Source organism: Pollicipes pollicipes, unplaced genomic scaffold (assembly GCF_011947565.3).
Source record: "Pollicipes pollicipes isolate AB1234 unplaced genomic scaffold, Ppol_2.1 Scaffold_6138;HRSCAF=7277_pilon_pilon_pilon, whole genome shotgun sequence".
Taxonomy (NCBI): Eukaryota; Metazoa; Arthropoda; class Thecostraca; order Pollicipedomorpha; family Pollicipedidae; genus Pollicipes; species Pollicipes pollicipes.
The window spans coordinates 9,538,991-9,553,096 of NW_023596818.1; the positions used below are offsets into that span (position 1 = coordinate 9,538,991).

General features: G+C 56.5%; 2 protein-coding genes across 2 annotated transcripts; one reads left to right on the top strand and one right to left on the bottom strand.

Annotated features, from left to right (window-relative positions):
• The first annotated feature begins 1,428 nt into the window (after positions 1–1,428).
• On the top strand, positions 1,429–3,476 carry LOC119106172 (transcriptional repressor scratch 2-like). The gene is made up of 4 exons (XM_037229781.1): positions 1,429–1,448; positions 1,811–2,006; positions 2,406–2,737; positions 3,455–3,476. Exons 1-4 carry the CDS (start codon positions 1,429–1,431, stop codon positions 3,474–3,476), a joined length of 570 nt encoding a protein of 189 aa, XP_037085676.1.
• Positions 3,477–8,795: 5,319 nt separating this feature from the next.
• On the bottom strand, positions 8,796–14,099 carry LOC119105995 (activin receptor type-1-like). The gene is made up of 5 exons (XM_037229590.1): positions 14,005–14,099; positions 13,016–13,238; positions 11,957–12,138; positions 11,191–11,416; positions 8,796–9,434 (listed from the first exon to the last, which is right to left on the bottom strand). Exons 2-5 carry the CDS (start codon positions 13,229–13,231, stop codon positions 9,294–9,296), a joined length of 765 nt encoding a protein of 254 aa, XP_037085485.1. The 5' UTR covers positions 13,232–13,238; positions 14,005–14,099; the 3' UTR covers positions 8,796–9,293.
• Between the last annotated feature and the right edge of the window lie 7 nt (positions 14,100–14,106).

Consider the following 14,106-nt stretch of genomic DNA (forward strand, 5'->3'; position numbering starts at 1 on the left):
TTCCCAGGAGGGACAGGTGGTGGGTTTAATAAGTGGACTCAGTGAGCCTGCGGTCCGAAAATATACCGGGGCTTATTTGGCTCAAGCCTTGATCTCCGCGAAGAAAAGAGGAGAGAAACACCACGTGACTCCGAAACTATCGCTGAAATGTGGGAGTAGAAGACTGCTGAAAGATATTTCGCAATCAGTGGAGGTAGACTTCAAGCTACTTGATATGACTTATTTTCATCTGTCAAACTTTCTCCAATGCCGAGACCCGCTGGAAGTAACTCACAACGAGAAATAGTTGTGCGACAAACAGTGACATGCCAGCAAGTGTATGAAATACGAGCTCGCTTCATTCTTGACACCGAACATATGCTTAACCTGAGTACAGTTGTTATAACCTTAGCAACCATGCGAGGTACCTGCTGCATGGAAATGCGGACTGTTTTCCAGATGCCTAGAGTGACCTGGGTAAGGCGAACGCTGGCGGACATGCTAGACCGTGCCGTAAACTTTTCAGCTACGCGGAACCCCTGACCTGCAAACTTGAAACTTCACACTATCATTGGACGCAGCATGCCAAACGCAGCGATCCATGCAGTGTGGCGCCAGGCTGAAACCTGGACGACCAAGACTAGCATAAACAGCTGCAGAACCTGTGTGCTACCGGAAGTCGACACTTTTATGTATATAGCTATGACATTATATTCATATATTGCATAAGAAATCACGAACAGATGCACTGTGAACAGATAACACCACTTCCGAACATGCCGGCGCCTTGAAGTTCGCTTTGTACACACGCATAGCACTCGCAATGTGTCGCGTGGTACATAGAATGCGAGATAAAGGTCGTTCTTCTATAGCTAATAGTGTCAAAACATTCGACGTCATACACATGCATTGCGAGCTACCAAAATGCATGAATGCCTAACTTCTGCTCATCGATATGTTTGCACGACGTGGCTGAATCGACCAGAGAAAAATGTGATGTTTTGAAGAAGCAAAACCCAAAGCAAGAATGCGTCAACAAAGTTATCAATTATCATTCCGTAAATACCGCGAATTCCTAACTAGAAATGCAAATGTCATCAGAGTAGAATCAGTCTGAAACAACACACCAAGAATGTACGAAACCAGGAGCTACAGCAGAACTAAAAAACGACCTGTGTGTCTTGTTATCTCCCACTGACAGCTGATCGTTTGACCTCAGGATCTCAGCCCATGAACCGTCCCTACAGATGTCCCTTCTGTATCCGATAACCTCAGTAAGAAGTATACAAGTCCTTATAAGAGTCAAGTCAAGCCAAGATAACCTCGGGTAACAAGTATACAAGCCTGTAAAAACAGCGGTAACCATGACAACAGCTTGTCATAAACAATCGAGCAGGTTCATGACAATCTGCAACATGTGACTCCCGCCGCGAACTGCTGACTATCGGCATGCCCGTGCTTCAGATTCGGCGCGTCTGTGGCGATCGCCGGCTGACCAGACCGAGTCGTTCACGCCCGGCCGGCCCTGGCCGCCCGCCTACACGGCCGCCGAGCAGGCGCTCGACCTGCGCGTGCACCGCCGCCGCCGCCCGTCCAGCCCCGAGCGCACGCCCTCTCCGCCGGCCCGGGTGGCGCGCGGTGCCGGCTCGCCGCCGCCGCCGCCGCGCGCCTGCGTGTCCAGCTCTCCGCTGGCGCTCACCTACGTCTTCACCGCGCCGCCCGTCTGCAGCTCGGTCTGTAGCTCGCCGCCGCAGCTCAGCTCCGTCTGTAGCTCGCCGCCGCAGCTCAGCTCAGTTTGCAGCTCGCCGCCACAGCTCAGCTCAGTCTGCAGCTCGCCGGCGTCGCCCGGTTCGCCGGAGCAGACGCCGCTGGCAAGACAGACGTCGGTGATCCGGCGCCTGGTGCTGGAGCCGCGGCCTGAGCCCGAGCCGGCGCAGCACCCGTGCGACGACTGCGGTCGCAAGTACAGCACCGCCTCCAACCTGGCGCGCCACCGCCAGCTTCACTGCCTGCCCGCAGACAAGAAGGTGGGTGGACGAGGCACGAGCATGACACAGGGCAAAGTGCGCCAGTAGAAGTCACGAGAAGCGTAGCCTGTAGTCTGTAGAGAATCAAATGGTGTTACTACTACTGAGGCTAGCCGCATGGCCGCTCTCTTCTGTCAAGCCCTAGTGCCAGGTTCTGTTGCACTCTGTCGTGCGCTCTTGCCTTACTGCGGCGTCGTCTCGAGCTCCTTCCCTGTCACCATCTCTTTTTCGCAGCCAGGCAGGAATTACCCCCTGCTGCTTTGCCCTTGCTGCCACTTCTTCTCTTCTCCGCAACCCCGCCTGATGTCTACTCGCACTTACTGCTCTCAGAAGCAACGCGCAGAGACGTCACTCGTCCGATGCCAACTTCACATATTAACACCGGCCCCCTTCCACCAGGCACGCAAGTGTCCCGAGTGCGACAAGGTCTACGTCTCGATGCCGGCCTACTCGATGCACGTCCGCACGCACACGCAGGGATGCCGCTGCCCGTACTGCGGCAAGACCTTCTCGCGCCCCTGGCTACTGCAGGGCCACGTGCGCACGCACACGGGCGAGCGGCCGTTCCGCTGCTCCGTCTGCGCCAAGGCGTTCGCCGACAAGTCCAACCTGCGCGCGCACGTGCAGACCCACTCGAACGTCAAGCCGCACGTGTGCCAGCGGTGCGGCAAGGCCTTCGCGCTCAAGAGCTACCTGTACAAACACGAGGAGTCGAGCTGCATGAAGGAGCGGCGACCGGGCCGCGCCGGCTTCAAGCCGTCGCCGGCCGCCGGTTGCGAACCGGCCACCGATGCCAAAACCCAGGTTGTGAGTGCGGTGTGAGAACACGTTTGGCCACCATGCGTTTTCTCGAGGTCTTTTGTACATATTTTTATACGTGTTTTGAGCGCGATGACCAGCTGAGCTATGCCAATGTTCATGTGGTTGGCGCACGAGAGCACGAACAATTCGGAAAGGCTCAACAGGAATAGCTGCCCAGCCAAATCATCGAGGCTGTGTTTATTAGCTCATCAAATGAAAACCTCAAGCATCGGGACAAGCTGCGGCATGATCGATACGGCGGCCGACCACCTGAGGATCGGGTGGGCTTCGAGCCGTGATTTGGGCGGGTCGGAAAGCTTCTCACATCTCATGCGGTCACCGCAACTTGAGGCAGCTGATTCAACCGTGACAATCACGGACACTCGCATCGTACGCCAAATGTTATCGCTAATGTGCTGGTCGGGACCAAATAATTCCTCAACGATGATAACGCACCCCGAGAGAGGTCAACGATGAGACAAAGCGCGTGAGCCGAGTGACTGTATTTTTGTAACGACGCAAATGAAATATTTTCTGACGGGCATTTATTCTCTCGATGTTTGCTGAGTACTCTAGTATCTGTACTGGCTGTGGAATAATTCCTTATATGCTCAGAATGCTCATTTCTAGTGCGTTTGTCTCGACAGACCACAGACCCGGCTCAACTAGCCAATGTATCGTGACAGGATGCAGCCGCGCCGGCTGTCCACTTTTTAGATACTTTTACAGGGCAAGTTTGCATGCATGTGCGTTGACTGTAGTTAGTTCATCGAGTTCCTTGTATTGAATTACGTTTGTATAGAGTGTGTTTGACGTTCATACGTATTTTCTATTTATGTGTTGTCACATTCACCGATGGATGCCAGGTATCAAGATCAAGATGTCCTCTACTAGCCGCATCCCCCTCGCCCTGCGTTTTTATGTTAGCCTCGAAGAGCACAAAGCTTTATTTTTGTTTTACTAGCTTTACGTAACTCTAGTCGAGTTTTGCCTAGTCATATTTCAAAGCCAACAAACGCTGGCATCTGTGCGCATCCACTCTGACGGAGTGCGGCGAGCCCCGTAATCTTTTCAAAGCTGCGGTCGTCGTGTACTTAGACGCTTCTTAAGCACCCTAGCGGAGTTCCTTGCTAGTCTCCACTTGTCCCACCGGACGTGTTTTCCTGCTGGTAGACACGTCAAAGGTTATTGCTATGCGAGCCTAGCGCAACGCGAGCCGCGGCACGCCAGCCTCTTGCGCGGCAGCTTTTCAATATTGCGCGTGGCAGCGTTGTTGCACTTTTATGTCGGTCAGTACTGAGAGAAGAGGAGGGAATGTTGAACAAAAATAAGTCACCGCATTTCAGTGCGGATGGTACCGTCTGAACGTTTGAGCGATACAGGTCACCGTTGTTATCGAAACAGCGTGTAGTTGGTTTAATGCAGATGGTGGAGAGACATTGCTTTCACGTCTTTATCGCCCAACCACATTTAACAATGACGGCGTTCAAGTTTCGTCTTACTGAAATGCTATGCGCTTAACATCTTGCGTCTTGCAAAGACAATCGCGTCTGTTCGTTATTTACATGCAAGGGCATGCTGTTGCTGACGTTGCGTTGACAGGCTACCGTTATGATGCGGGGATTTTGTACAGATAACCGTCTTGATGACTATGGCATGATCTTACCTTTCACGTGTGTACCCTGTTCTCCGCATGAGCTTGCGATTTAGGTAGACGCAGTGATAGTTATTTGAGCCCTTGAAAGGCAGCTATGGAAAGAAGCCAAATACGAGGACGGTAATGATACTTGTTCACGCATGGTCGTGTCCCAGCCGAAACCTTCCAAAATCGTGTCACCAGCGCCAGTGGCTTCCACATTCTGATTACCACCACGCTTAGGACAGAAATTATGATAGGTAGCGTGCATGTAAACGTTAAAAATACGAAACTTAAGCGGAAACTGGGCCCGGGCATTCGCCAGGTGTGGAGGCTCAATCTACCCCAGCCTCCTTGTCAGGACGGAGCGCCTGGTACACGTGTGACGTCATGCGACCTTAACGTTGGTGGCGGTGCCTTGGCAGAGCCTGAAGCGGCGGGATCTTCAGCGCCGAATCTTAGTCAGTCATAGTACTTCTCGTTCGGAACAAACGAGAAATGTCAATACCGTAGTCGTGGCCCTTCCACCATTTACAGCATTGTTTTGATACCAGTGTGGATTGAGCTACGCGTGCGACACGTGTCTGATCATGGAGTCTTTTGTAAATAAACTCGAAAATAATTACACGCATCGTTTCCAATACTGATCACTCGCGAGTGGCCCTGGTTCGTCGAAGCTGATCATAGCCAGCAACAGCATAAGGCGGTGATCATCTGTTGGCGTGGAGGTGCCCCGCAGCAGTCCGCTGTCGCCGGTCGGCTCCGGTAAGCTGGGCGGTGATGGCAAATCATAGCGTTATGGGCACCCGTAAGGCGAAAAGACGGGTCTTAGGCGTGGCTAAGTAAGATATCGAGTGGCGTGTTAACTAGTTTTTATATCAGTGAAAATTGTTTCGACATTGTGGGTTTTAGAACCCACAATGGGCGTTAAGACAGGCGTTTTTTCAGAGTGCCGGACACACGTGCATGGGCCCCATGATAAGTAACATAGGACGTGTATCAGCTAACGTTAAACGTTACCACACCTTACATTACCATACCATAACTAACGCTATCACTGTCACTATCACTGCCACTACCAATGCCATGCCTACCAATACCTGTGTAAACAAACCATTACGGCGAATGCTGAAAGTAACCAGACTTCAATGTACTGGGAGGTACTGCCAACAAGAAGATAACGGGAAAGCATTGGGATTTACTGTCACAATGCCCCCAGCACTCCATGTTTCAACGTAGTGCTCATGGTAACCATTGAATAAGGCTAAGCAAAATTGAAGCTTCAAAGACCTAAGGCGGTCGATTCAGGAAGCGTTTGAGCCCGTGCAGCACCTGCCAATAGAGATCAGTATAACGCATCTTCCAGGCTCCTACATCCTTCCGCCCAATGCGCGTTTTTAGGGTAAGGGTTATGCAAAACAAAGACGGCTATGTCGACAGGCTTCGTAAGGTCGCGCAGTGTTCGACGTTCTAATAATATATTTCAGTGATTGTTTCAGATTGACATTTCGTTTAACCAGTACCCCAGCTTTAACGCAAGTCAACCATTTTGCCCATAAACCTCATATAACCCACCATGCCGAAAGAACAAGAATTTGAGGCTTCTTTTGCTCATGGCAAGGATATGTTAAGAGCAAGCACACAAACCCTTTCTGACAGAGTTTCCTTAACACCTTTTGCAGACACTTACGAAAGCGCACCACAATTGACAATATTGCCATTCATGATCACCGCAGTAACCTACCTCCCCCACCCGCCTAAACCCCAAATGCTCTGGATGAATAACACGCGACTTCGCAGCGGTGCTAGCCCACCCCGAGCGTACAACACCCCAGACAACACAAGTCCTTCTTGTTGGCTGGCGATGTCTCTTAGGTAAAAGTGGCTCCGTGTTCAGGCACAGCCCGGAGGCTTGTTTAGGCGTCGGGCGCCAGCATCGGCGTGATTCAGCAGCGGAGCGTTGGCGGCAGCCTGACCGCGGACGGGGGCTGCTCGGGACCGGCGCCTGTCCAGGCGTCCATCCTGCAGTTCCTTATTCGGCACGAAGCGAACCACCAGCCTTTGGCTCTGGCGCGCAGATACACAGACAGCTTCAGGTTACACCAAACCCTGGACGCCGCCGACAGTCTCCCAGTCGGTGGCTGAGAGCGGAGGCTCGCAACAGAGCCGCCCAAAACAAAAACGTCGATGGCTTATGAGCAGCCGTTCTAAAAGATTACCATAGCGCATACCTCAGGCGAGGCAATCGACCATGGCCTCAATACCATACCAGCATTAGTTTCTGCTCGATTTATTGCGCTTATTCATAGCTCCCTGCAAGCATCTGGCCATTTTTTTGGTCTGGAAGGCAAAGCAAATCAAGCCAGTGTAAAAACACAATAAATGAACATACAAAACACTTCATATACGCACCACGTACGACAAATTACGTAAGTCATGTTTCATGTTGCTTGCATCTTTCACACCTGTCTACTTAATTGTACTTCCCATCAGCGTGATTCCAGGCATCAGTTCAACCAAGACAAACGAACAAACGTCATAATAACTTCCGCCGGTTTCAACAGGTAAGACACATTTGGCAAATGCAATTTCACATCTTGATTCCCATCTCCAGTACAAAACATTCCTCGGTAGCCTACAAGGGCAGTCGCACACAAGAGACCTCATCACGAATAAGCGCGTACGATGCACACGAGATTTCTTGGCCAAAACGTTCGTAATCGGCACCGACAGCAAGAAGTACCACATTCAAAACGTTTGCAATATTTCGGAAACGACCGACGCTTCAATCGACCAACACACGTCACATCCTTCAACGCCCGTTAAGTAGTTAACTCGCACCAAGTGCGATGCTAACTACGCTGATCCCACGGCTTGCACTATCTACAGCGGCTAGTCTACGCTCCAGCAAAAATAGATGGCCTCATATTTTCATCAAAGTGGAGTGGGAGCAATACCCCGTCGAAACGTGCAGTTTCCTCTCTGGCATGTTAGTCGTTACGAGAAAGCTGGGCTGCTGCACGTCAACAGCGAAGCAGACCGGCACCGGGCCTGCGGGCGGACACAGCGCGTTCGCAGCTCCGAACTTGGCGCCGCTATCCGAAACCGAAACAAGCCCGGCGGGACACACAGCGGCACTCGGGGGACGCGGTCCGGGCGACGCCACCAGGGGCCACGCCGACGCGCGGGGCTGACGGCTCACGCGCCGGCGCAGCGGCACGCACAGAGCGGCCAGACGGACCGCGAGCGTAACAAGGCCGGGCCCGGAGGACATCACGGCGGAACAAACACACATGCAGGGCCAGAGACCGACAGATCGGGTACGGAGGACCGGCAGCAGAGCAAGCCGACCACATCACATTTCAGCGCAACCGAACGGAACGTGCAGACTCCCGCTGGGAGAACGCGGCACGTGGAGCAAGGCCGGTGACGTCACCCTGTTCAAGGCATGCGATTGGTCTCGTGCGTATCGTGCTCGTGGCACCTACCAACGGTACGTGTACGGTCGCCGACACCTCACAGACAGCGGCTGACGGATCACAAGCGTGGTTTTGCACTCTTGGTAGCAGTGTGCCTGTCACACGGCAAGAATGCAATCGCACCAACGGCATATTCTAATGGTGCATGCGGCCTCGACCCACAAAACCATACGCCTGCATACAGCGCTAATAGCAAGGAAGCAAACAAACCACGCGACGTACGCGGCGGCTAATGTCCAGTCTACGACTACAGCGCACAACTAAAACGGCTATCAGGGAGACTTTCACGTATGGCACAATGTGTGAAGCCACAGTGACCAACAAGGCGCCGCGAGAAAACGCCATGGATCTCACACCTTCGTACGGCCCCGAACATGCAACGTGCCTACGGCACAGTGGCATCGACACATTCGACACGAGACACTAGCAACTACCTGGCTGCTACGGTGGTTTGTAAGGGGTGTAGGCATCAGCGTACAGCGGCAGCCGGCGGCTGGAGATCCAGCGGGATGGGCCCGCCTGGGGCCCGACGCTACGCCGAGAGGACACCGTTTGAGGAGCAGTTCCGGGTCCTGGTGGTCCTCAGAACAGCGCGGTTCGAAGCTCGTTGAGACTCATGGCTGAGGTCGGCGGCTTCAGTGACTGGAGCAGCGTTCATGCGCGGCGGACTCAGATGTGCCGTACCATTTGGCACCTCGCCGCCACAAGGCACCGATTTCTTCGGAGTCGCATGGGAGCGCACTGTCCTGGTCCCGCCACCACAGTGGCGACCGCAGCAACCCCGCCGCCACCTGCGGCGGGCCGCAGCCCGAGGCCGGCGCGCCGTGGCCGGCATCTGACGGCCTTCACCAGGCACTCGAGCCGCCGCACGAAACCCCGAGCACGCTCAGCGCCCTCCGCACCTCGGCACTGCGACCGACTCCAGCAGAGCGCGGGTGGGGCCACCACACGCCAGCCTCGCGAAGGGACCGGCACCCGCGGCCGGCGCCGTCTCACAAGCGGCACGCTCGAATGGCGCGCATACTTACAAAGCTTCACTTGCGCGCTTGTCCACTTACAAAACCGGCGAAGTCTCACCAACGGCTCGCGCGCGGTAAGGCACATGTACAAAAATCGGCATATTCACACGTTACGTAGACATGCAGCGGACGTACAGCCCGTCCATCGGTAAACGTGCCCACAGCCAGCCCGCCAGAGGAGCAGCGGGCCGACGGCGGCCAGCGAGCCTGCTGGCGCCGTCCGGCACCAGATGGCAGCATCTCCCGGTACCTCTGCGCTGATGACGCGGCGACGCGCGCCGTCCGCCGCCAGAGGGCAGCCTCTTCGGTACTTCCGCGCCGGAGCCCCGGCGGCGGCGCGTCGGCGCGGCCGCTACAGGTCCACCTTGTTGTTGGCCGGCTTGATGGCGCCCTCTAGGCGGACGAGGGACTTCTTAAGCCGCAGCGCCGTCAGCCGCACCATGGCGCTGTGGTGCCAGCACTCCTTCATCAGCTTGGCCATGCCGACCAGAGTCTGCCGGCGGGCCGCGGCCAGCGACGGTCAGGTCACGGGCCCAGCACGGCGTCAGGTCAGGCCGACCAGCGGGTGGAGGAGCGGGTCAGGGGTCGAGAACACTCGCGGTGTGGGGTCAGGGCCGAGCCGCGGCGAGCAACGGTCAGGGTCACGAGACACGGCCCGCTGAGGTCAAGTCGACGTTCAGGGTAATAAGATGCCCACGATGTCAGGTCAAGCGGACCACGCCAGACTGCGGTCTGGATCAAGTGACACGCACGCTATCGGGTTGAGAGGACGCAACACACTCGACAGGACCGCAGTACACACTGCAGGGGTCGCACAGCCGTGTCGGGGTATCTCTCTTACCAGCATATATAACTGGCTGCACCCAGTCCTTAGTATCGCAACTGCCTCTGTCAGCTGTGCAGAGGGTTATGATTGATAAATGGCTAGGAATACATACAGCTGCCATGAAGACAATTAATGATCAATGACTAGGAATACATCCAAATGTGATGGGGGTCACGATTGATCAATAGCTGATCATCATTCAGCTGTGATGAGGGTCACGATTGATCAATGGCTAGGAATACATCCAGCTGTGATGAGGGTCATGATTGACTAATGGCTAGGAATACCTACAGCTGTGATGAGGGTCATGATTGATCAATGGCTAGGCATACATCCAGCTGTGATGAGGGTCATGATTGATCAATGGCTGATCATCATCCAGCTGTGATGAGAGGCATGCCTGATCGATGGCTAGGAATACATACAGCTGTGATGAGGGTCATGATTAACGAATAGCTACGAATATATACAGCTGTGATGAGGGTCATGATTGATCAGTGACTAGGAATACATACAGCTGTGATGGAGTCATGATTGATCAATTGCTGGGAATATATACAGCTGTGATGAGGGTCATGATTGATCAATAGCTAGGAATACATTCAGCTGTGATACGCGTCATGACTAATCAATTGCTGGGAACATGCCTAGCTTTTTAGCAGCCTGGACTGAAGGTTTAGAACCAAAACACTGCTACTCAAGCGCAATGGGCGGATGGATCGAAAGGTTGCCTGCTGATTGCTCATGGCCTTGCACAGTTAACTTCAGTCAGCACAGAACAATGCCCACGAACATCGGCATCGGTCGGTCGTCCGAACCATTATGGGGAGCGACGCCCTCTCCCTCCCCGGCCCACGTCCTGTGTCGCCTCACCGGCCAGAAGTCCGGGTCCCAGCCCGCCCTTCCCACCGCAGGTCCTCCCGCGTCGCCCCACTGACCGGGTGTCCGGACCCCAGTCCGCCCTCCCCACCGCAGGTCCTCCTGCGTCGCCCCACTGACCGGGTGTCCGGATCCCAGCGCGCCCTTCCCACCGCAGGTCCTCCTGCGTCGCCCCACTAACCGGGTGTCCGGACCCCAGCCCGCCCTCCCCACCGCAGGTCCTCCTGCGTCGCCCCACTGACCGGGTGTCTGGACCCCAGCCCGCCCCCTCCCCACCGCAGGTCCTCCTGCGCCGCCCCACTGACCGGGTGTCCGGACCCCAGCCCGCCCTCCCCACCGCAGGTCCTCCTGCGTCGCCCCACTGACCGGGTGTCCGGACCCCAGCCCGCCCTCCCCATCGCAGGTCCTCCTGCGCCGCCCCACTGACCGGGTGTCCGGACCCCAGCCAGCCCTCTCCACCGCAGGTCCTCCTGCGTCGCCCCACTGACCGGGTGTCCGCAGCCCGCCCTTCCCACCGCAGGTCCTCCTGCGTCGCCCCACTGACCGGGTGTCCGGACCAGTGGTTTGGGATCACCGGTCGGTGCTGGTCAACGCATACGATCTTGCGCATGTCGTCGAAGCCCGGGTCGGCCGGCACGACGTCGTGGTAGGGCGGTCGGTACGGCTCGGCCCGGCCGCTGGACGAGCAGCGGCGCGTCACCTCCCACATCACCAGGCCGAACGCGTACATGTCCGACTTGAGGAACGACTCGAACGACTCCTTGTTGATGCTGTCGGGCAGGACGACCAGGGATGAGTACAGCGGCGAGGCGTCTGATCCAGGATGGAGACGAGAAAACGAAACACCTGAAAACTAAACCACCAGGTGCCCACGTCTCATCGGTTGTAACTTACCTCTCGTCCAACACCTCGATCTGCATGCAACGCCGGGTGTCCGTGTTCTCACCTCTCGTCCAGCACCTCGGGCGGCATGCAACGCCGGGTGTCCGTGTTCTCACCTCCCGTCCAGCACCTCGGGCGGCATGCAACGCCGGGTGTCCGTGTTCTCACCTCTCGTCCAGCACCTCGGGTGGCATGTAACGTCGGGTGTCCGTGTTCTCACCTCCCGTCCAGCACCTCGGGCGGCATGTAACGCCGGGTGTCCGTGTTCTTACCTCTCGTCCAGCACCTCGGGCAGCACGTAACGCCGGGTGTCCGTGTTCTCACCTCTCGTCCAACACCTCGATCTGCGTAAGACGCCGGATGTCCGTGTTCTCACCTCTCATCCAGCACCTCGGGCGGCATGCAACGCCGGGTGTCCGTGTTCTCACCTCTCGTCCAGCACCTCGGGCGGCATGTAGCGGCGTGTGCCGACGCGCAGGTTGTTGCCCAGGTCGATGTGGCCCTGGCGGTGCGTGACGGCCAGGCCCAGGTCGGCGATCACGCACTCGCCGTTGTTCTTCACCAGGATGTTCTTGGTCTTGATGTCCCGGTGCGCGATCGCCGGCTTGCCCTGGACACAAACACGCATGTGTCGAACTGACGAACGGACACCACCACACACCATACGAACAAACACTGTTGGGGGAGATCCAGGAAAATCAGGGACAGTTTCGATCAGGGATGACAATCAGGGACAGCCTCTATTTTCACCGTGACTTAGTTGCACGAGTCGCACTGCCCAGCGCAGTTAGGATCGTATTTCCCGCCAGTATGGCTGGCGCCTGGACAATGAACGCTTTCTTCGTCACACGTCACCGAAAACTGAGATAGTGCTCAAAACCTTGACAGTAAAATTATTTGCAGAGTATTTCTACCATGCCACCAATAGACATAACGAGGCCGTCCGATGTAAAGATAGTCCTTCACATCATCCTCCGGAGAGTTCATCACAGCCGCCGTAATCCCCCGGGGAGCCATCACAGCGCCGTCATCCCCCGGAGGGCCATCACAGCCGCCCGCCGTCCTCCTGTGAGCCACCACAGTCGCCGTCATCCCCGGAGAGCCACCACAGTCGCCGTCATCCCCCGGAGAGCCATCACAGCCGCCGCCGTCCTCCTGTGAGCCACCACAGTCGCCGCCGTCCCTCTGGGAGCCATCACAGCCGCCGCCGTCCCCCTGGGAACCACACAGCCGCCACCGTCCCCCTGGGAGCCACCACAGATGCCGCCGTCCCTCTGGGAGTCACCACAGCCGCCGCCGTCCCTCTGGGAGCCACCACAGCCTCCACCGTCCCCCTGGGAGCCACCACAGCCGCCGCCATCCCCCTGGGAGCCACCACAGCCGCCGCCGTCCCTCTGGGAGCCGTCACAGCCGCCGCCGTCCCTCTGGGAATCACCACAGCCGCCGCCGTCCCTCGGGCGCGATGCTCCGTCGTGCCCTCGGCTCACCTGCGTGCCGTGCAGCTCCGAGTGCAGGTGATTCAGTCCGTTAACGGCCGAGATGAGCAGCAACAGGCAGTGGTCGAGCGTGAGCGTCTGGCGGTTCAGGTGGTCGTATAGCGAGCCCAGCGGGTGGTAGTGCGCCACCAGCAGCAGCTGCGTGCACGAGTTGCGCGACGCCATGTCCGAGCCCAGGTAGCCCAGGATGTTGGCGTGGCGCAGCATGGCGGTGCTGCCGGCAGCGGGGCACGGGGGTAACGGGCGTCAGGCGAGCGGACGCCGCCCGGCCCTGAGAGCAGCGCCGCACAGTGGCGGCCGCCCCACTCAACACTCCCCGCTGGTGTTGTTCAGGTGGCGCCATCGCTGCGGCCACGGACAACACGGCTGGCAGGCAGAAAGCACAGATCGACCCCAGCCTGGTCAAGAAAACAAGAAAACAAAAAGGATGCCCGGTGTTTGTACTTGCAATGCTTCCTGTCAGTTTGTGGAACATTCAGCGGTTTCGCAGTATATGATGACTAGCTGTCTGGTGGAGGAGAAGGGGAGCAAATAACACTGGATTACGGGCAGCTCATTCAAGCTCACCAACAACACAAAGACGATGAAACAGAGGCAAACAAGCGAAACAAGATCAATGGCATGTGCTCGGACGCATGTACCGAAGTCAGCGTACTGTTCACTTCTAATGCGCGCCATTCCAAACGCAAGTAATATATCATTTATCCAAAATATGTACGCTATATGCACTGCAGCAGTAATGCAATGGTCTATGTCTCATAGCGCCTTGTTTCCATCAGCTGTTTGTTTTCGCCTGGTAGCGTTCATAGAGGAGATCTGGCCGAGTACCTGTAGATCTCGGTTGCGGGTCCAGGTCCATCTCTGCTCTCAGCTCCCCAGCAGGGGAGACCTGGCCCAGCTCACCTGTAGATTTCGATCTCGCGGGTCCAGGTCCATATCCGCTCTCATCTCCCCAGCAGAGGAGAGCTGACCGAGCTCACCTGTAGATCTCTGTCTCGCGGGTCCAGGACGCCTCGTCGCGCGAGTAGAAGATCTTGACGGCCACGTGATCGCCCTGCCAGACGCCGCGCCACACCTGGCCG